Genomic DNA, 22912 nt, shown 5'->3' with positions numbered 1-22912 from the left:
GTTTTTTTCTGGAATTTTGTTCTGTTCTTTCGTTAGGAACATATTCCTATGTCTCCACACTTCGGTTGTTTCTCTGAGTTTTAATCTATGAAATCGGTGAAAATAGCAGCCTCTCTTGGACTGGAAGGATGGCCTTGTGTAGGAGCTTCCCCTTTCTAGAGTGAGTGTGCCAGGTGTCTGGCCGTCTGGCTGGATCTGTAGCTGGTGTGGGCATGGGCCATGGTAATTCCTGGGACAAGCTGTGCCAGGGCCTGAAACTGTAGCTAGAACAGGTGACCCCCAAGGGTTTCCAGGGATGAGCCACACCAGAGCCTGTCTTGGCAGGTGAGGTGGAAATGGTAGTTGGGACAGGCTGTGGAGAGTCTTGGGGGTCAGGGGCACGGGCCAGAAACTGAAGCAGAAGCTAGCATGGGCTAGGGGAGGGGACAGGAGCTATGGCTGGAGCCCCAGGGCAAGTGGTGTAGCCAGTGTGGGCCTGGGACCTGGAGCCTAGAGCCTGGGGTGCACTAGGGGTGGCCTTGGCCAGCCGGCTAGAGCTCCTGATTGACCTCCTGCCTCTGCACTCAAGGTGGTGGGGGAACACAACAAATGTGCTCTCTGGAGTCTCCAACCCCAGAGAGAGTTCCCGCCTCCCCACTCCAAATTGGCAGATGCTCTAGAGTTAAGCAGTGGATTGATTTCTTTCCCATTTAGTCTAGGTGCCCTTTAAGTGACTGCTTTTGTGCTGTACCCTAGGGCCAGTGTGTCTGCAGGAGGGTCCTCAGTGCTCCACCCCTACTGCAGGTTGACTTGTGGGTGTGGGTTCCCACAGCTCTCCTGCCTGTTTCTATGTGGTCTCTGTCATTTCTCGTGCAGACACTGTTCAGCCAGCCCCCAGTTCTTCTTCAGGTGGAATTGCTCTGTCTGCGGGTGTCCATTCAGTGTATTAGTGGGAGGAGGTGAGTTCAGCGTCTTCCTGTGCCACTGTTTGGACCCCTCTTGATCTCTGTACACAGCTACTGAATGCATCAAAAACAGGCAGGAAGGAAGAAAAATAAAACCTCTGCTTCAGCCTCACCAAATATTGCTTTGTAGAAGGGCTTCTAGTCATATGTATGGCATTCTCTGAACTTAGGTGAGAAACTAAACAGCTTTGTGGTTGTGTTTCAATTTTTGTATATTTGTAAAGTTAAAGAATAGTGCTTGTTATTCTCCAATTAAGCAGGTGTGGTTCTGAGACTTTAATAGGGTAACCTTTATATTCGTTGCTTTTTAAGCTGTTTTTGGGTTTTGCTTTGAGTTACATTACATGGTCATCAAGTTTCCTCTTTTTATCAGGGCAAAATGGAGAGTTTGATGATCTTAAAAGCCTGTAATTTACCTTGGATGTGAACTACAAGGCTTATTCTGAATAAATTCCACGTAAAGCTGCAGAAATTTTGTAGAAAGTCTTTATGAATTGGAACTTAACATGTCACTGACACATTCTGAAGTGTGTTCCTTTGCCTTTAGTGATGGATGGTCCCATTCTGCCAAGTTTAGCTGAAAGGGGTGGCTTAGAAACCCAAACATCAGATCTGGAATCTAGAAACTTCCTGGAACTTCCATAGTTTTAAATCAGGGTGGCTGCAAGGGATGGCATGCCACCAGCTTCTCCACGGAAGCCCCTGGGCCAGAGCTATACACACCAGCCCTGCTTCTTGTGCATTGGTGTTTAAAAGCCCCCAGTGGTTTGGGAGGATAAGGCCTTGCTTTGGGGCTTCTTGGTCCAATTTTGGTGGAACCTGGCTGAAAACCCTGGCTATTTGATAGTCTGGCTTATTTCTATGGTGTATTAGCTCCCTATAAAAGTTACATGTCATTTATTTCAAGTTTAGAGCCCTCTCAGACTTCAGGGGCAAACCAAACTTGAACCTTTTGTGGCTGAAATTCTGTTTACCTTTGGCCAAATCTTGCTTCTTGACTGTGAGCCTGGGAGGTGAGGTGAGGCCCCTTGGACATCAAGTCAGTTTTGCCAAACAAGGCTTTGATAGGTTCAAACATGAATACCTCTGAAACACGGAGATTAACTTGCTGTTAGAATACTCTGGGGCATACACACAGAAGTATATTGTGCCAGGCGCAGTGCATTTTGAATGTTGCCTTCCACCCACTGGGAGGCAATATCTTAGATTTTTGCCAGACACCGTTGAAATTGGGTCAAGTCACTCACCTTCCACTTCTAATAAAAATATCAATGGGTTTCTATGAAGGTTATTTGACAATTCAGTTGAATGAGGATCTTGGAGAAATTTGGACTTTTCCGGTGTTTGCAACATTTGTTTTTAACCAGGAACAAAGTAAACAAGATACAGTGTCCCGTTCAGGGATGGCTCTGATTCCTTTGTGTCTATTTCTGAACACAGGCTGGCAAGCAAGGCCTTGTGTTTGAATGAAGGAGCAATAACAGCCCGTTGCATGTGCCTTTCAGATAGAGGAGCTGATGAACGCCCTGGAGAAGACCAGACAGGAGCTGGACGCCACCAAGGCACGCCTGGCCTCCACACAGCAGTCCCTGGCTGAAAAGGAAGCGCACCTGGCCAACCTCCGAATAGAAAGGAGGAAACAGCTGGAGGAGATCCTGGAGATGAAGTGAGTACCCATTTTTGTCTCCTGGTCTCTCTTTTCTGATCTCTCTTTAGGGATGGGGAAGGGAAGGCTGGAGGAGGTGAAGAAAGAGCTTGGAGGAAGAATCATTTAGCTAACACCTGACTAGTCATTTCCGGGACTACACTTCTTATTTTTTTTTAAATTATAGCTTCCCATGATCCATTTTGCACATTTTTCACATCTGTGATTCAGAACAAAGCATTGAGCATTCGATTTTGTATTTCTGTTTCATGGATGGCATGCTTAGGTCTGTTACAAAGGTCTGAACTGGCCCAGAGACCGAGGCTCGTTAAGCACAATAGTAATTTGAGCAGGGCACCGAGTTAAGTGGAAACTTCTCTGAGGAGGTATTTCCTAATTGTGACTATAACTTTGCTAATTATATTCTTTTCACTTGTGTACAATGCCTGGCTTGTGTTGGCTTTCATAGAGTCTCAAGGTTGGCACCTCTTTGTTTAGAAAGCAGGACTCTGATTTGCTGAGCTGATAAAAACAGGCTTGGAAATCCTACCGCACCCCCATCCCTTCTGGGGAAGGTTAGGTAAGGGGGGGAGACTGGATCCAATCTCTTTTCTTTGATTTAATCAATAAAGTACGGCTGCATGCTGGGCAGTGGTCATTCCTGTGGGCCTATGGCACATCCATCTCCACCTAGATCTTATTTTGCCCTCACAATGAAATAATATCATTATGGAAGAACATAGCTGAGAAAATTACTCAAAGATATTAGAAATAATCAATTGCTATGGATCTGTTTCTAAAGAAGCAACATGTCTCTATATAAGTTTTAAAATAAAATAAGCACCACGAAATAATTTCAATCCACCTTCCTTCCACAATCAGGGGAAATGTACATAACGATGACATCTTAAGCCTGTAACATAGATTTTGAAATTGGTGGCTAGGTATGGAAGAATGACCTTCTCCTGACCCCACACGCCTTACACATGGTTAACATTAGACCCGAGAGCTTAGATCATGGAAAATGTGGAGTGAAACATTTTGAAAGATTTAATAATGAGGACAAAACTTTTATTTCTCATCAACTACCTCAGTTTCTCTAAGACCAAAGAATAAGTAGTTTTTTCTCTCATATAAACTCAAATTTTTCCTAATAAAAGATGATATAATGAAAACAGATATTTTTATCCTCAGTTTAGAGGTGGGGGAACTGAGACTCAGAAAGCTTTCAAGTAATTTGCTTAAGTCCATCTGGCCAGGATTAAAACCAAACCTTCTACCCCAAGCTTTCTTTCTATGACCTCGTTTTCTCAAGAAGTCATGTGAGCACCACCCAGCCCAGAACTTTGCCTAGAACTGTGCCTGGCATGTGGTAGGTGCTCAGTACTTGTTTGTTGAATAAGTGAGTAGATTGCATGCGGAGACTGGATTTTGTGTAACTAAGAAGCATAGTATTTCAAGCATTTTTGACATTATCGCCTCAATCAATAATCTATTCACTACGGGCACATTGATTTCATCAGCCTTTATTCTTTTCCATTCATCTGTTCACTTCTGCCTCCTGGTGTGCTATTATGGGTCATATGCAGCCTAGTTTCTCTCATTGCTTCCAAGTTAACTATCTCCTGGAATGATTTATTATGCCATTTTATGGAAATTTTCATTCCTTCCTTTTCATAAAAAGAGCATATTCTTTCAACATTTTGAGAAAACAGATAATGGCGAAGCATGCTGGTTTGGGAGTCATTAGACCTAGAAATCCTATTGCTTCTTCCTGGTGGCTGGTGACTTAAGGAAAGTGACCTGCCCGTCACTGACCCTCTAGTTCCCTCCTCTAACCACTTTCCTGGGGTGGTTCTGAGGTCCTCAGAGGAGGGCTTGGCACATGGAACAGAATATATGAGTGTAAATGGTGCTACCAGCCAATGAAAATATATCATTCGTTTAGTATACTTTGTGAAGAGTATCATTTATCTAAAATTTGGATTTATTTTTCTAAAACATATAAACCTTTTCCATGTGTATGTTTTCCCACTTAATTTCATGATTTCAGATAGCACCTAACTAAGACCTCTTTTGGTGAATTGCCACATTATTTCTGAAGTGCTTAATCTGCTACCACTACAAAATAAATACAAAATTCCTCTGTTAATTCCTTTGGTAAAAGTAACAAAGCCCTGCTTCACTAAGCCCAATATGAACCCCATTGACTATTTAACTGGCCCAGAACCCCACTTATGGCTCCGTTCTAGGACTGTGGGGACAAAGGTACGGGGCAATTGTATTGACTGAGAACAGCAACTAGAATCATTAGCCTCCTGGGCTGTTCAAGTCCTCCAACAGGTTTGATTGTTCTTGATTGTTAAGCTGAGTTGCCATATTGGTTACTCGACATTAACCCAAGTCAACCTAAGTATGTGGGAATAGTCAGATGTGTGTATCATTGGCAGAATTACTTTCACTCTGTGCCAGGTATTGTTGATTTTCTTTCAACTGGCAGGCAACATGCAGGCAACTTTCAGCCAAATCCACCCAGTTTCCAGTCCCTGGTGGGAAGGGAGAGGCTGTGTGGTGTTAGAGGAAAGAGCTGGAGCCCTAAGCCAAGAGTCGGGAGATATGATCTCATCGTTCACCCCTAACAGGAGATTACTGTCTGGTTGCCTCTGTTTTCTCTTCAGCAACATGGAGGTGATAATAGTCTCTACTCTATAGAATTGTTGTAGGGATTTTTTTTTTTAAAGTACTAAACTGAAATTAATATAAACCAGCATATGTGAAAATGCTTTGAAATATAAAAAGGGGCTTTTGGAATGAAAGGTGGTGTCTGTTAAATCCATTGCAAAATCAAATGGCACAGAGTTTTAGAACTGGAAAGCAGCGGGTCCAGCATCCCAGTCTGCATAAGCCAGACTCCCATCCATTTAATTACGGATAGGAATTCTCCAGGTCCTGGGAAACAGCATTCACAGTGGAAGTCATGGGGTCATAATGTGATGGTCATGCCCATGACTCTTGCAGGTAGCTCACTCATCCTCATGTGGAACTAGAATGGCTTTCCATGTAGTCTTTCTACTTGTCTTGGTTTTGGTTCCAGAGCTCCACAGACTTTATCTGAACCCCACCCAGAGGACAGAAAGCGGTGTAGATATTTGTTTGAGCAATAGTGTTTATTTTAGAACAGAAAAAGAAATATGAAGAAGCAAAATTAAGATAGACACTGGTGACATTTTGGTATATACCTTTACAAATACTCTTTACTTTTTAACAAAAGTAGGTCGTATTTTTATAGGTTGTAAATCCTGCTTCTTTTGTTTACTGAATAGGGAATATCCTCCCTGTCACAAACTAGAATTATATTTATAATTACTCAATGTACTGTCATATAGGTTTGCTCCTTTATTGGACATTTATCTTGGTGCCAATGTTTTGGTAATATAAAGAATGTTTTGATAAGCATTCTGCTCTATAGTTCCATTTCTTTTAAAATAATTATAGCTTGATATGCAGTTACAAGAAGCAGTAGAAAGAGGTCTCTTGTACATTTCCAACATTTCCCTCAATGGTAACCTTTTGCATAGTTATAGCACAATATCACAGCAGAAAATTGATATTGGTTCAGTCATCAACTTTAATTCAGATTTACTCAGTTTTACATGCACTCATTTATGTGTGAGTGGGTGTGAAATTGAGACATATCAATTTCAGCTCATGTATAGATGTATGTAACCACCATCATAGTCAAGACACAATATTGTTCCATCATTATAAAGATCCCCCATGCCATCTTTTGATAGCTACACCCACAACCAACTGTTTCCTTTTATTTTTATTTTTTGTTAATCCTCACCCAAGGCTATTTTCCCTCCATTGATTTTAAGAGAGAGGGAGAGAGAGAGAGAGACATCAAAGTGAGAGAGACATCAATGTGAGAGAGACACATCTATTGTTTGCCTCTCCACACACCCTGGTCTGGGCTCAGGGAATCAAATCTGCAACCCAGGTATGTGTCCTTGACTGGGAATCAAACCTGTGACTCTTCAGTGTGTAGGCCAACGCTCTAACCACTGAGCAAACTGTCCAGGGCCAGAGTTTTGTTTTGTGTTATATCATTTTGGGACAAGTGCCAGATAGTATACATTTTCCCTGCCATTCTTCTTTGGCAGGGCAGGGAATTATCCTCTTAGTTTAAATTTAGACTGAATTTAAAGTTAGAAAATATTACTTTATTCCTCTAAAGATTTCTCATGAGTTAGTTTCATTTTATTTACAGTGGAATTTCCTTTTAATATTGGATATCTAGAACTTGTTATGTGGTAAGGATCGAATAAGTGTTTAAGGAATAAAAGGACAAATTAGTTCAAAAACTCATAATATTCATTGAGCTCATATCATGTGGTAGGTACTGTTCTAAGTGAACAGTGACAAATCCATGACCTTATCCAGTTTGCATTTTAGTAAAATGACTGAAGGAAATGAACAGACAAATAACTGAAAGAAATTAATAGATAGATTAATAAAGTAGATTCTTGTATAACCAAAGCTTGGAATCCCACTTCGTAAGCTATTTCCAACGGTAAAGATCCTTATGGTTATTTGGGGTAGAGAGGGACATGGAAAATGCCCTCCTACAGCCTGAGAACCCTTTTGGGAACTGACCACAAAGGAGGGCCTTTGCCTCAGTTTCAGTAAGGTGCTGGGGGAAGTAGGGTTCTTCCCCCAGGACCTCTTTCTTCAGTTTGGTCTCTAGTGGTTGGCATTCTAACTGCCAGTCATTATTCTCACACTGGAAGGTACTAACAGTTTCCAGCCATAGAAGAGCATAATATTGGCTTTCCCTTGTGTATAAGATTATTCCTTTACTTCGAAATATCTAAAACCTCTTGCTAAAACATTTCATAGTGGTTCAGTTTTGTTACATTTGCTCCTATTTAAAAGGGATTTTATTAAAATAACATTAAGAACATCATTCTATATGTTTGGTTTTATTAATGCTGGTTAATAAGCTTACATTCCAGTAACCAAAGCTCGATTATTTAATTTCTGGCAGGTGAATTTGATATCTGTGCCTAAAAGGAGCTGAAGGCCATGAGATATAGTACTTACAATCTATGTGCATTTGCTCGGACAGTTTTAACTTGCACAGTAATTTAATAGGCAGACAGACAAGCTGACGGATATGTTCCATTTAGTAATAAATACTGAGTGAATAAGGGTTTTGAGAGATGGTTAATAGTTACATAATTCAAAGTGTGTATTTTAGATTTTTTTGGTGGTTTCTTGTGTTTATGTTATAGAAAGGTTTTAAGGGGACCTCTACATTTTCAACTTATCTGATGATGTTGTGAGATTCATCTTAATATACTGGATTTTGATGCATTTTAGACATCTTCTCCAGATAGCCTCAAAAGCCTTTGTATACATTGAGTTATTTTAAGAAGTTTACAGTGAGGTAAGGCATTATCCTGTTGGCCGCTTTGATCTAGGATCCTTTTTGAGAGACCCACTCATTAGGTAAGTACCCTTCAAAGGAGAGGCAGGGTGCAGAAAATAATATAATCAATTTATTCTTTACTTCATGCCAACATGAGAAAAGACAAATCACATTTCTTCAGGGAGGAATCCTAAGTGCCTGGCAATTTACACAGGATAAATGGAGCCTGGGAGAGGAATTTTGAAGGCAATCATTACTTAAAATTGATAAACTTAGTTGCTAGAAGGATATACCAACTTACAGAGATGTTCTGGGGACTGGATGAAATTACACATTTATGAGAAAGTTATTTTTAAATATTACATGTTAATATATGTTAGGTAAACCCAAAACAGTTAGCATACACTGATTCTGTCTTCAAATTCCAATTGGCCTTATGCTTTCAGCATTTCTTTCTTTTTTTTTTTGGTTACAATACAATTTTTTTCTCTAACCAGTGGTTTATTTAGAAGAACTTCAACGTGTGCAATTTTTAAACATATTAAGTAATATGGCAATATGTCCTAGAATGGCACAGTCTGTCTGTTGCTATGTACCACCTGCTCAGTTCTAAAAATGAACCGAGTCAGCTAGGACCCCGATAAGCTCGTTGCAGCTTTCTCAGTTGCCTGCAATGATGGAGGACAGGTGGCACAGAGAAAGGGCATTACGGTCACGAAGAACTGCGCATTCAACATCGGCTGTGTTGAGCTGCAGGCAGTCACACACATGCACATGAGTTGCTTACCACTCATGATTTTTGTTTCTCTCTTGCAACCCTGAAACTGGTGGTTTAGAGCCACAGTCAAGCCAGCAGAAAGGCAGAAGGGGAAAGGAACCTCTCTGTCCTTTAGGTGGCACGTACCATCCATGAACAGCTGAATCACTGAACAGCTCGTTCATTAAATAGCTGTTGAGCATCCATGACCTGCACGGACTGTCCTATGCCTTCGGCACTTATGTAAGCACTGTTCTAAGTGAACAGAAAGGACAAAAACCCCTTTATTCCTGGATCTTACATTCTAAGTAGGTGCAAGAACCAGGGTGGGGAAAGGGGTTCATGGGCCATCATTTAAGTCACCAAGTAACACTTAGCTGCAAGACTAGCAAGGAAATGCAGCCTTTAGCTGGGTGACTCTATGTCCAGTTAACATTCAGGGGACCCAGTACCAATGGAAGAGAAAGGGAGAAAAGGGTGTTGGGAACAAGTAGCAGTCTTGGCTGAAATAAAATATGAAAAGATATGTGCCAACTGATATGATATCTCACTGAGCACTTAAAAGCAACTTTGCAAACGACAACTTTAGAGATAGTATTTCTAACAGACATTTGCTCATATGCATGTGTGTTCAGTATATATTTAGTTCATTTCTGGTACCAGGGTTGGTACACTAGGGGCAAGTCATGTAGTGAGTGAACAGGTTGAGTGATAACTGAACATCTTGCCTCACTTGGGATAGCTGATGGGTGAAGGGTTCTAGGTCTAGAGAAGGCAAAGAGGCAGATGCTTCCATCAACTATTAAAGGGCTGACATGTAAGAAAAGAACTGGACTTGATCTACACTGAGTGGCCAGATTATTATGACCACCCCATCAGTACTTCGTTGGGCCACCTTTTTCCTTCAATACTGCGGCGATTCTTCTTGACATTGACTCCACGAGATGTTGAAAGGTGATGCGAGGAATCTGCCACCATGCCTGATGAATAGCACTGTCCAGTTCTGTGATATTTGATGGTTGTGGAACCAGCTGCCTGATGGCTCTTTTAACTTCATCCCACAAATGCTCAATTGGATTGAGATCTGGTGTTTGTGGGGGCCACCTAAGCAAGGTAGAGTCTCCCTCATGCTCTTGAAACCACTCCTGCACAATATGAGCACCATGGCATGGCGCATTGTCTTGTTGGAAGAAGCCATCTCCATTGGGATACGCCATCAACATGATAGGATGAACTTGATCAGCAACGATACTTAGGTATATTGTGCTATTCAGAAGTTGTTCCACATGAATTAAAGGGCCCAAATCATGCCAGGAAAACATGCCCCAAACCATAACACTGCCCCCACCAGGTTGAAGGGTTGTACTCATGCATGTGGGGTGCATGCTTTCATGCTGTTTCCGTGAAATTCTCACTCTGCCATCTGCATGATGCAACTGGAAACGTGATTCATCGGACCACATGACTTTTTTCCAATGCTCGACTGTCCAATCCTTGTGTTCCTGTGCGAATTGGAGACGTTTTATCTTGGTAACTGCAGACAGCAAAGGTGTTCAGACAGGCCTTCGGCTTCCATATCCCATCTGATGCAGTGTATGGCTAATTTGCCTACAGATGTCATGTGGTCATAATAATCTGGCCACTCAGTGTATGCTGCCTTGGAAGATTGCACTAGAGGTGGGATCTAGAATTTGGAGGGGAAAATCTCCTGTGATGCTTTGTGGAACTCTGCAGCCTTTTGAGGCAGCTCCTGAAGTTTTGTCAGCAAATCCTGTGGGGAGGAAATCACCCGTTCTGGGTACCCTAGAGGTAATTCCCATATCTGGGGAGGAGACGGCAGGGTGGTCTTCGCAATTCCTTCCAGTGTGGAATTGTATTCCTAACTCCATAAAATAAATGACCTGAAACATGGACATCGTTAGGAGATGTTGGAATCATCTTTTTCTTTCTCTTGAGTAACGCTATTTGAAATCGGGAACTTTCCCCAAAAGCCAAGAATGACTGCTTGGTTCAGTACACTGCCCTCTCTAATGGGCCCATAATAAAATCTATCGTTTTGTGGTTTTTTTTGTACATTGCATTTATTTTTCACAAAAAACTCTTTAGATATAAAGAGTTTGTATGAGCCAAGCAGAGATGTGTTTCACAAAATGATACGGAGTCAGTGGTTACATATCATGTCAGGTAGAATCAAGGGCCCTTCACTCTCCCTGCCTTAAGGAATGGATGACTATCTCTGATGAAAATGCCTGCAGAGAATTAAGCTAGCCCAGGCATCTATACCCTCCAGTGCATGGAGACTTTGGGGGGTGGGGTTAATATTACCATTAATTAATGTTAATATTAATAACATTTGCTAAATGCTTATGACATGTCAGGCAGAAGCTAAGTTCTTCACCAGCATATCCCTGCCACTGCTGTGAGATGGCTAGTATTGTTAGCCCCACTGTGTAGATGCAGAAACTGAGGCCCAGACACCTGAAACTCAAATACACATCTGTTTGACATGATAGTCCATGATCTTAACCATTGAGTGCACTGCCTCTTGAAATTCTAAGTCTGGGAACGGCAGAGCCAGTTTTGATTAAATAGTTGAAGGCAGTGGGCCCATAGGTGGTTCTTCCAACTTGCCTGGGAGATCAGGACAACAAGCTGGGTGGGGGCAGAGGGAGGGGGCAGAAAGAGACTTGGCTGGAGGCAGCCTTTGAAGTCAACTTTCTTATCTTAAAACAAAATAAGGGCCACACTGTCTTCTGGCCAAAAGCATGCACTGTATGTATAGTTTTAATAGTGAAAAATGTCAGTCAAAAGGGCCCTTGGCCTGGTGGTTTTTAATGGAAATACAAACATTTTCTGAGCTAGAGCAGTATAATCTTTCAGCTTAAATAATCATAATCAGTAGTTAAATAATCTAAATGCCTGTGAATCATAAAGCTTAAATAATTCCAAGTGCCATACTTCATGTTATCTCCGCCCTCACAGCAGCTCCATGGGGTAGGGAAGGTCAGCCACTAAAAAAGAGAAAGAGAAATGTATGGCCTTCCACCCTCCTCACACATAGCAAGGCAAGGGGGCAGTTATGGTCCTTTCTTCTAATCCAAGAGCAACATCCTCTCGAGGAATTTCGTAAAGGACTTGCTCGTATGCTGTGGGGGTGCTGTCAGGTTTAGCCCCAGGAGGCAAGGAATGGGGCAGCTACATCACACAAAGAGAAACCAAGGAGCAGACAGCATAGCCTGGGTCATCCATCAAGTCCTGAAACAGGAATTCTCTGGTGCAGTGAGCAGGGCTCCTGGGACTGGAGTTCACAGCCTGAGTCTGGCAGCTGTAGCTGAGTGAGCCGCAGCCAGCCTGACCTGGAATTTCTAATTGTGAACAGGGCCCTGGACTCATATGACCGTGTTAATAGTCTATTATTCTCTAAAGCTGTGGTTCTTACTCCAGAAAGGGGGCGGGGTGGTGTTTGCCCCCCCACCCCCGCCCCCAGGGACATTTGGCAAAGTCTAGAGACATTTGTGGTTGTTATACTGGAGAGGAGATGCTACTGGTATCTAGGGATAGAGGCCAGAGATGCTGCTAAACATCCTACAATGCACAGGACAGCCTCCCCAACATCAAAGAATTACCCAGCCCCAACTGCCAATGGTGGCAGGGTGAAAAAAACCCATCATAAGTAGCCTCCCTTTTTAATGATGTGTGTTTATTTAATGAGGGAAGAGAGAAAAGCTTTGTTGGATCTCATCTCTAATGTAACCTGATTTATTTTCAGAGAGAACTCACACAGGATGTGGTTTTCACATTCAGAATTGTGATCCCAGAGGGCCTGGTGGCCTGGGACTTGCATTTTGTGTAGATGATTTTGACCTCTTCACATTGGCTTGCTTTCTTGGGACTATAGACCTGCTCCCCAGGTAGCTCCCTAGTGGAATTGGCACTGGTCTCAGATCCAAATTCCCAGGAGACTGTACTCCCTTTAAGATATCAATCCTGGCTAAGATTCAGAATACCTGATCCATTAATATCTACAGCTTAGCAGATCAGCAACCCTCTCCAGCTGCAGTATTCCATTACTCATTAACCTGCGGCTCTCTCTGGTCGTCAGTTTGCCCAAATGTCAACTAAGGGGATGAAATTGGGATAGTCCTCAATGGGCCAGTCCTCTAGTCAGCCCTATAAATTTTACTCTCTCTCCACCTTTGTTCCTCCATTCCATTTGTCCCTTCTCTCACCACATCTCTCTGGGGAGCTTGGTCTTTTCTTAGGGAACCATGGTTGGTAAGAGCAGAAAGGATAGAAGAAAAATGAAGACATTGCAGAGGTGGGAGAATATATTCCAGAGCAGGGGTCAGGGGCATCAGTGGGGAGCAGACTGTTGCCCAGATGCCAGCTGTCTGCCAGAACTATGAAGGGTGGGACTTGGGGCAAATCCCTGGGTGAGGGGCAGTGGTCTCTGTCTCCCCATAATATCTCCTAAGCTTGGGTAAAATACAGTGCATATATAATCAGGGGACACCTCAACCTGAGAATGGAGAGGGTAAACATCAAGATCTGCGTCCTCATTGGAAGGGGACATCATAAAACCTCCAGGTCAATTAGACTTACAGAATTTAGGATGAAGCATAGCATAGAGGTGGGGAAGGCTCTGAGTGTTCTTGCTTCCTGGGAAGAATTAATAAAAGTTTGTGGAAGGAGTGAAAGAATGCTGATGAAAATAATACTCTTTCTCTTTCTAGCTGCCTCTTCCCCTCCCCCCTCCCCACCTTCTCTTCCACCCAATCTCTTTCTTCTTTCTCCTCTTTTCCTCTTGCCCTTTACTTTGCCTGACCTTCCTCTCCACTCTTCTTCCTTTCCTCCACCTTTCCTACACATATTCGGGTGGAGTTCAATATATTTCCTCAACATCCTGGTTGTTTTGCTAGGTTCTAATTTTGAGTAGTGGGCAGGAGGCAGATCAAGCACCTGAGAAGGAGTGTGTGTGTGCACGTGTGCGCATGCTCCCGTGTTTGGGGGCAGAGAGGCGGCTGGCTCTGGCAACCTTGCCTGGAGAATGCGGTGTTGAAGGGGAGACCCTTCAGTTCCCAGGAGCAAAGCCATCGAGAACTATCATCCGAAGCCAAGCCACCAGTCAAGTATGGCCAAGTCTTTTGTTTTCCAGTGATGGAATTTGGGAACCAACGGATTGTGAACATTGAAATGCAGCGTTTGACTTGATCTCTGGGTTAAGCCAATATCCCTGGGATCTAACTGAACCCGCAGGAGGCCGTGGCCAACTTTGAGACTCTGTTATTCCTCGCCCCCAGCGTTGCGCTTACTTGAAGAGATTTGCAGAGCTCACTGCGGCTGGTGCCAGCGTGCAGTGAGGAGGAAAGTGAAACTGCTGTCTTTCTCTTCGGTTTTGAACGTGGTGTTGGTGTGTGCACTTCATCAGCCCTGAGCTTGGGGCTTCTTTCTCCTCCTGGCTCTATCTCTGGAAGTTTTCTTGGAAAAATCTTCCTTTAATGCATTTCTAAGACTCCTGTCAGCTAAGGCTTTATTCTAAGGCAGGATGGGGTTGGGTAGGCCCAGCAGTTATTCTTGGCTCCCTCCTGCCCCTGCCATTCTTTGGGAGGAAAGCTGCCCCCGTGTGCTGCATTCCTGGGGCTCCCTTGCTGGCTGACACTTGGTTGGGTCCAGGGCCCATAGGAGGCACTGTCAGAGGTGGGAGGCTGGGATGTGAAAAAGGTTAGAGAATTTCCTCCCTGTCCCCTTCTTGCTTTGGGGCAGGAGGGACTTCTCTCCATGACCAGAGCTCCTCTAGGCAGGGCTCCACCCGTGGTGCCCACTGGCACGGACATTAACTCGTGTTTCCTTTTGCCCCTTGGGCCTGAAATGCAGTAGCAAATGCCCTCCGTTGCCACTTTCTAGGTGCCTCAACCCGTCTGATTTGTTTCATGAGCCCTGGTTACCTCTGCTCGTGTAGTCCCTTCACTGACGTCTCCTCACTGGGCCTTTCTGTGCTGGATCCTGCTTCCTGCCAGCCCCAGATGGGAACAGCCAGAAGGCCCTGGTGCCAAGGTCACGTGCCTGAAAGTTAATAGGATTATTTGAGCAAGTGTTGTTAGAAAGTGTTTACATTTCCCATATTAAGTAAATTTGGAAAAATAAGCAGATTACTTGATGCTAAAATCAAAACACTAAAACAAAACTGCCATTCTGTGGTTTTCTGAAAACAGTTGGCTTCCAAATGACCCTTCATCATGAATGACTGCTGTGGCCTGGCCCCAGAACGTTGTGCGGCTGATGTTCCTAGAGTCAGCCTCGGCCCTAGGATTAGGATGAGTGGAGACAGCCCCCTGCTCCCACCACATACAAGGAAAAATAATCCCTCCCTATCTGTAGGCATGGAGGAGTTGGTTTGACTGAGTCAAGAAGAGGTTCATGAGATGGAAGGAAAGAGCATTTTCAGGGGCCCTGGCTATAGTACACGTCAGCTGCCTCCAGGCTGTGGGACATCCTTTTAGCCAAGCTCAGAGCACTTGGGGTTTCCATGAAGTAGAGGCGCTGCAGCATTCAGCAGCAACTGCTCTAATGCAGCACCCTCGACTGAGGTGCAAGCTAAGCACTCCTCATTGAGTCAATCATTTGGACAGTCACTGACTCATCCTATCTAATAAAAGAGTAATATGCAAATTGACTGTCACACCAAGACACAAAATGGCCACCCCCATGTGGTCAAAGATGGCTGCCCCATGTGGACACAAGATGGCCGCCACAAGATGGCCCGCAGGGGATGGCAGTTGTGGGAAGTTAGGGGTGACCAGGCCAGCAGAGAAGGGTAGTTGGGGGTGACCAGGCCGGCAGAGGAGGGCAGTTGGGGGGGGGGAACAGGCCTGCAGGGGAGTGCAGTTGGGGGGGACCCAGGCCTGCAGGGGAGGACAGTTGGGGGGGGACCAGGCCTGCAGGGGAGTGCAGTTGGGGGGGGGGGCCCAGGCCTGTAGGGGAGGGTAGTTGGGGGGGACTAGGCCTGCAGGGGAGGGCAGTTGGGGGAGGCCAGGCCTGCAGGGGAGGGCAGTTGTGGGCAATCAGGCCAGCAGGGAGGAGGGCAGTTAGGGGTGACCGGACCAGCAGAGGAGGGCAGTTGGGGGAGACCAGGCCAGCAGTGGAGGGCAGTTGGGGGGAACCAAGCCTGCAGGGGAGGGCAGTTGGGAACCAGCAGTCCTGGATTGTGAGAGAGATGTCTGACTGCCCATTTAGGCCCGATCCCAGTAAACAGGCAGTCAGACATCCCTCAAGGGGTCCCAGATTGGAGAGGGTGCTGGTTGGGCTGACGGACCCCCACCCCTCCATGCACGAATTTCGTGCACCGGGCTCTAGTCCTATATAATAAAGATGTAATTTGCAAATGGTAATGACAGACTGTGTAAGGACCAGATCACAGATCAGCAGGAGGGTGGGGCAGCGAGCTACAAGCGGGCGGCAGAGAGCTACAGGAGGGGGCAGGGCAGCAAACTATGAGGGAGGGCAGGGGGAGGGTTGGTGGGGGGAGCTACAGGAGGGCGGGACAGCGGGTGGGGAGCTACTGGAGGGCGGCAGCGAGCTACTGGCGAGCTACTGGCGAGCTACTGGCACACGGATTCCTGCACAGGGCTACTAGTTCACTCATAAACCAAATCATTCCGGGCAGTCAAAGCTATTTATTGACAGAATGAGTGAACAATCTGATGTCTGATCAAAGGATTAGAAATCTGAATGCAAAATTACAGCTGGGATAGGTGTGCACAAAAGGAAAGGCTTGAGCAGCAATGAGAACACCCAGACGGTAGTAGAAGGGCTCCCTGGGGATCTGGTTATGAGCCATGATGTGTTGGGTGAGTGAAGTTCATTAGGTGAAGAGGGGTTAGGTGGGTGGCCATACTTCAAGAGGAGGGGACTGCCTGTGCAAAGGTCCTGTGGCAGGAGGGAGTGGCATGCCTTCCATTAGCTTACAGGAGGCCCGTGTAGCTGGAGCACAGAGACCAAAGGGATAGGTTGAGGCTGGAGGGGTGGCCAGACCACCCAGGACTTGGGGGCTGTGCTCAGATTGTTGATATTTATTCTAAGCAGAACAGGAACCCATTGAAATGGAGTGACATGATGGAATTATGATTTGAAAATAATAAAAACCAATTACAGTATACATATCCTGTGTGAGAAACTTTTAAAGTGCTTTGTAAACATTGACTTACTGAATCTTCACAATCAAAGTATTGTTATCATTCCCATTTTACATTTGAGGAAACAGGGATAAAAAAGGTTAAGTAACTAGCCCAAGGTCACATAGCAGAGGTGAAATTTGAACCTCTGGATTGTCATGACCACTGTTCTGACCACTGCCCCACACTGCCTCTGGCTTTCGGGCAGAGGAGAGTCGGATGTGAGCATACTAGTTAGGAAGCTGCTGCAGTTTTCCAGGCAGAGATTGTTTTGAGATTTTCACAGTGGAGATGGAAAGAAGTGGACGATTTCAGGAGACCTGTAGGAAGCTGAATTTACAGGACTGGAATTAGATTGGCCATGGGATTGGTGGAGATGTGTGCCCCTCCTTTTCCCCTCTTCTTGCGTTTTGCTCTCCTGAGCACTTTCATTCCTCCATGCATGGAGCCTGCGAAGAAATTGTGGCAACTATTTGCTCTAGTCTGGGGGTTCTCAACAGCAGCCCTACTTACACTGAGATGGACAATTATTTGTTGTGGCGACTATCCTGTGCTTAGTAGCATCCCTAGCCTTTACCTACTAGATGCCAGTAGCAATCCCCTCCTCCAGCTGTAACCATCAACAATGTCTCCAGATATTGCCAGAAATACTCCAGAAGGCAAAATCAGCCCTGATTGTAAAGAGCTGGTCCAGACCTAGCCTGTGTATGTTTATAATTTCTCATCTTGGACCAGCAGCCCAGCTCTTTCCTGGGATGCTATGGGTCTTGCTTGAGTCAGTGTGTTAGTGGCACTAGTCGAGTTTGCACACTGGCTCATGCCTAGCACCTAGGCCTTATCTAGTCTGGAGACAGATGACCTCAGACCAAGTCGATCCAGAAAGCTAGAAAGAAGTCTCTTCTGCATTCAACGATGTATCCTTATAACAGTCTTTAGTGGGCTAACATAGACACTTGGCCATCATTTAGACCCATTTTCTTTGGCTTGTGGACATAGACACTTAATTTCTATACAACTGATTTCAACATGAACTTTCTGAAATCTACTCTTACATTTGAGCATTTCCTGCACCTCATGTTTCTGGAGCAACTATTTTGTATTTAGTTCCAAAGTTTTTCCATGGAGACTTATTTGGTTAGAAGGCCTTTCAATGAAAAATATATTAAGGTTAGATAAGCTTTACACTTGGAAAGGTGGCTTTATCAAATGCCCATATTAAGAGAAGAGAATTTGAAAGAAATTTGGTCAATTGAAAATTCCCTACTAGGGCATATTTTTTTTTTATAAAGTACCTTGAGAAGCCTGCCCTGGGATCCATGCAGATATCTGGGGAGAAATGCACAAGCAAGTGAGATATGACTATAAGTCTGCTATTGATGTGTGGTGGTTTCTCTTCCTTCAAAAGCCTGGGGTACCTCCATGGAATAGAGCGGAGGATTCCTATGAGGATCATCTCTTTCCTAATGGTGCCCCAATGGGCTTGGATAAATTACAGTTAAATGTTGTTGTTTTTTTATGTCAATTATATACAAAAGTGAAATGAACCCCTGTATATCCTTCACTCAACTTTAGTAATTAGTCAACTCATGGCCAACCCTGTTTCCTTTCTATCCCACATTTTCCTATTCCTATCCCTAGGTTATTTTGAAGTAAATCCCACTCATTATATCATTTCATCCTTAAATATTTCAATATAAACATTTTTTTCCAGGTAAACATTTTGACAACAAATTGCAAATCCTTTAAAGTGGAGGCAAATTCTAATGAAGGTCTTTCCCCATAAAGTTGAAACTCCCTGGGAGAGGCTTAGATTTTAATTTTTTTAAAAAAATCTTGTTATAAAACAGCCAAATGGAGCATTCAGCAGTACTATACAAAGGAATCAGAAGGATTAACACCACTAGACACATTCCTTCATTGATATTCAGCTCTATTCTCTGTTGCTTACACTTAGGTGTCAATGTTCCCAGGACTGGCATAATTACATCTTGGGTAGAGTTTTTATTATCTCTTAGGGATCCTTGACATTTCTACACAAAACTGGAAGTGAAAGCCTTTTCTTAATGGGTCTCTTTTCTACTTCTTGACTGAACAGGAATTCTTTAGGATTTTGAAGAAATAAAGCAAAAAAGCGCTTTCAACATGTGACCATGAACGGTGACCCTGTCACATCTTCTACTCCTAAGGGTTTGGAAGCTTGACTAATGATAGCTTTTCTGCATAGAATGAAGCTGAGATTAAGCTCTCTTTGTAATGAGATTAGACTCCCAAATCTCTGTGAAGCTAGAACATATCCACTCAGTTGTTTGCTCTATTTTTGTTAATGATCATATCCGCTGTCCCCAGCAACTCCCATTTCATTTGGAAAATAAAATTAATTTATGCAGGGTTACTCTAGAGCATTTGCTCATTAATTAATTCAACCGTTGTTTAATTGAGCAATAATTAGGGTTCTCCCATTGCACTAGATGCTGATATAGTCATGGCTCAGACATAGTCCCTGCTTTCCCAAAGCTTACTGTAGTCTTGATTGTTCATTGTACATACAACCTTGGTGCTTTGGGGGAGCAGTGGAATGGTTTCCATATCCAAATATCCTATGTGCCCTTCTCTCCTTCAGCTAGGTAACCATGGGAATTAGTTGGGTTGAGCCAGATTACTGCCTTGAGCTTGGCTTTCAAATCTAGTTGTTCTAGAGGAGAATGACTCAAGAAGCTGTAGTAGCTGGGCCAAGAAGGTGGGCAGCATTCTAGCCCTAACTGCAATAGAAGATGGGGAGAGAAGGTACCTCAGAATGGTAGGGAAATATGAAGGCTTGAGTTCTACACCAAAACAGACTTTATGTCTGTTATATTTCAGTTGACAGTTGCCCTTGAGCCAAGCAAGATTGAGTGTCACCTTGGAAACTTAGTTTTTTATATCATCTAGCCTGTCCTCTCATTTGGTGCTGCTCCCTAACTCCTTGACAGCATCTCTGGGAAGGGGTCCTTTAACCTCTGCCTGGCACTGAGGGTGATGAGAAGTGTATTAGCATAAGGGTCAAGCACCTGGGCTTTGAGGGGTCACATGACTTAGGTTTGGATCTCAGTACTACCACTTATTCTACTTGCATCGTGACCTTGGCCAAGTATGTAAATGACATACCCTTCCCTATGGGGATCCTCTGAGGATTAAATGAGTTAATGCATATCAAACACTTAGCCCAGATCTGCTACTTAGTAAGTCTTAGTAAATGTACTCAGCAGCATTCTGGGGGAGCTCATTCTCTTTTCCGAAAACCCTCTCTTAAAATATTTGTGTGGTTTTTTTATACTATAACTAGGGGCCCAGTGTACGAATTCATGCACCTTGAAAGGAACTGTGGGCCTTGAGGCTGCAGTGGGGATAGGGGCGGGTCTTGGCCCATCCTCTGCGCCCCCGCCCAGCCCCTCCCACTGTAGCCCCTGTCTGCTGGCAGTCCTGGTCCCCTGTCTGCTGGCAGTCCTGCTCCCCCTGCTGCTGCTCCCAATCGCTGATGTTGCTGCCCCACTCGCACCTGCTGATGGCGCGGAGAGATTGGGGCCGGCGCCAGCAGCGGGTGTGAGTGGGACTCTTGCTATCAGTGGGTGCGAGCGGTGGCTGCTGCCCTGATCACCTTCAATAGCTCGGGGACGTGGAGAAGCCCTCAGGGATGATCAGGGCCAGCAGCTGCTGATGGCCCCGAGCAATAGGGACCAGCACTGGGTGGCTGTGGTTGCGAGCAGGGCTGGCACCGGCAGTGGGTGTGAGCAATGGCTCCAGCGCCGGCAGTGGGTGCGAGAGGTGGCTGCCGGCCCTGATCACTTCTCAGGAGCAGGGGGAGGTGGAGAAGTACTGAAGGACAATTGGGGCCAGCAGCCGATGCTCGCACCTGCTGACAGCACCAAGAGATCAGGGCCAGCACCGGGTGCCAGCAGGGGGCCAGTGCTGGCAGCAGGTACAAGCACCAGGCAGGACCAGGGCACACGGGAGCAAAGAATTGTCAGTAACCACCAGAGGCTTGCCCCAATGATAGCGACCAGTGCCCCACCTTGGTCTGGCACCCCTGCTCACTTGCTCCACCAACCCACCACAGCTGACGCCCGCCACCCACCACGTTCCACACATGCCCCCTGGTGGTCAGCACACGTAATAGCGACCAGTTGTTCGGTTGTTCCGCCCTTTGGTCTATTTGCATATTAGCCTTTTATTATATAAGATACCTTTCTTTATCATTTCACCCTCTCATACTTCAGTTCTTTTACATTTTTCTGTTTGAGGCCCCTTAAGCATTTAGTCCTTCTTATTACCTTTGAGTATTTAAGACTGTTCTCCTGTCCTGTCTTCTCCCCATACTATCCACACGCAAAGCCTTCTCATCTTAATTTGAAAGTACTCTCTTGTTTCTTTTCTTCTTGTGACATGTTTAGAGGACTCTCCCTATTTTAACCCATCTCCTTTGGATATTAGTGCACCTTTTTCTGCACAAATAGTCACAGGGCATTTCTGTGGGCAGGGCATTGTGACATGGTTCCTGCCTAGTGGAGCTCAGGCACTAATGAAGAAGATGGGGTAAGAACTCTGATAAGGGAGGGCTTGGGGTATTAGGGCATCTGATCCAGAGGGGAAGGAAGCATGGGGGTTGGGGGACGCTTCCAGGAGGAAGGGACAGCTCATGTGAGACCTAAGGGATGAGAGAAGTGGGCCAAGTGTAAAAGGGAGAAAGGAGGAGTATTCAAATGGGACTCAATCAAATACAATATTCAAATGGCCAATAAAATAATTCAATGATTGAACAAATTGAGTCCTGCTAAAAGGCCAAAACCAGCTCTGGAAGATTCTACTGAAAGTGGCCATTGATTTGGGGCAAGGGTTCAAAAATGTCACCCCCATAATTATGCAGTAATAACTAATCTACCACAACATACTTGTCTCCTAACCTTGTCTTTGCCCTAAAACAAATAATTTTCCTCCAAGTAGGGATAGGACCCCCATTTTACTGCATTGTCATATTCTTATTGACACATGGCCATTGAAAGTTGACTACTAACCCAAGTCCTTTTCCCCAAGCTGCCATTAGATGCTATCTCCACAATGTCTAGTAACACTGTCTACGTTCATATTGGTCAACTGTAACTGGATATGAAATTTTCAGCATTACCTTTCCTTCATGATGGTATTAGAAATAATTTATATGTTTATAATAAGAAAGGACTAAAAAAATAAGGTACACAATGAAAGAGGCTCCCAGAAGTGGGCTGGAATTATTCAGGGAGATATTGAGCTTGGAAATTTTTTAAAACTCCAGCTTGGAGTTTAGCTTTTTAATGCAACTGAAAGTACACACACGAAAATCTGTGGCGGCAAACTTGAACCACTTTCCATTGCATAACCTAATGTTTTATTATTTTAATTTTTGAAATAATACAACAATTTTACCAAAAGGATATAAAACCTTAGGAAAAAAGTGTTGACTCCTGCCAAGGTTTACCTCAGCCAAAATGGGCCTCTGCCCCTTAGCATCCCTGAAAACATGCTTTCTTTAAGTTTTATTAACTGAGGAAATAATCATGATGAAAACGATGGAACAGGATGGTGTTTTTATTGAGCAGCAGCCAGTGGAAGAGCAGGAGAGCCTTGGCCTCTGATGTTGAAGTCCTCAGAACAGGGGCCCTCCAAAATCAGTCGGGAGAGAGCTGATTTCTGTTGCCAGGGATTGCTTTCCTGCCCTTTTTTATAAGCTGACTGAATTATGCCCTTGTCTCCTGAAAGTCTCTTAGCATCATTCTCTTGGGCCACAGTTGTACCCAAAGCAGAACTGATCAAGTACTGGCTTCAGGGTTCTTAACTCCAGCCAACAAACTGATTACAGGAATCCAGCAGATGTCCCTGCATCTTAGATCCAGGTTATATTCTGAGCAGTTGCCCCACCTGAGGAGCAAAGCCTGCCTGGTGGAGATGCAGGGC

The 22912-nt window shown here is 44.5% G+C and overlaps 1 protein-coding gene across 1 annotated transcript in view; it reads left to right on the top strand.

Moving 5' to 3' along the window:
* Positions 1-22912, top strand: part of ERC2 (ELKS/RAB6-interacting/CAST family member 2) — a gene marked incomplete at its 3' end in the record, with an annotated part of 881167 nt that overhangs the window by 535700 nt on the left and 322555 nt on the right. Inside the window, exon 13 of the mRNA XM_079794619.1 lies at positions 2450-2610. Within this exon, the coding sequence (XP_079650745.1) occupies positions 2450-2610 (161 nt within the window). The remainder of the gene's footprint in view (positions 1-2449; positions 2611-22912) is intronic.

The sequence above is a fragment of the Cnephaeus nilssonii genome (assembly GCF_951640355.1).
Source record: "Cnephaeus nilssonii genome assembly, chromosome: 17".
NCBI lineage: Eukaryota > Metazoa > Chordata > Mammalia > Chiroptera > Vespertilionidae > Cnephaeus > Cnephaeus nilssonii.
This window is presented reverse-complemented; position numbering and strand designations above follow the sequence as displayed.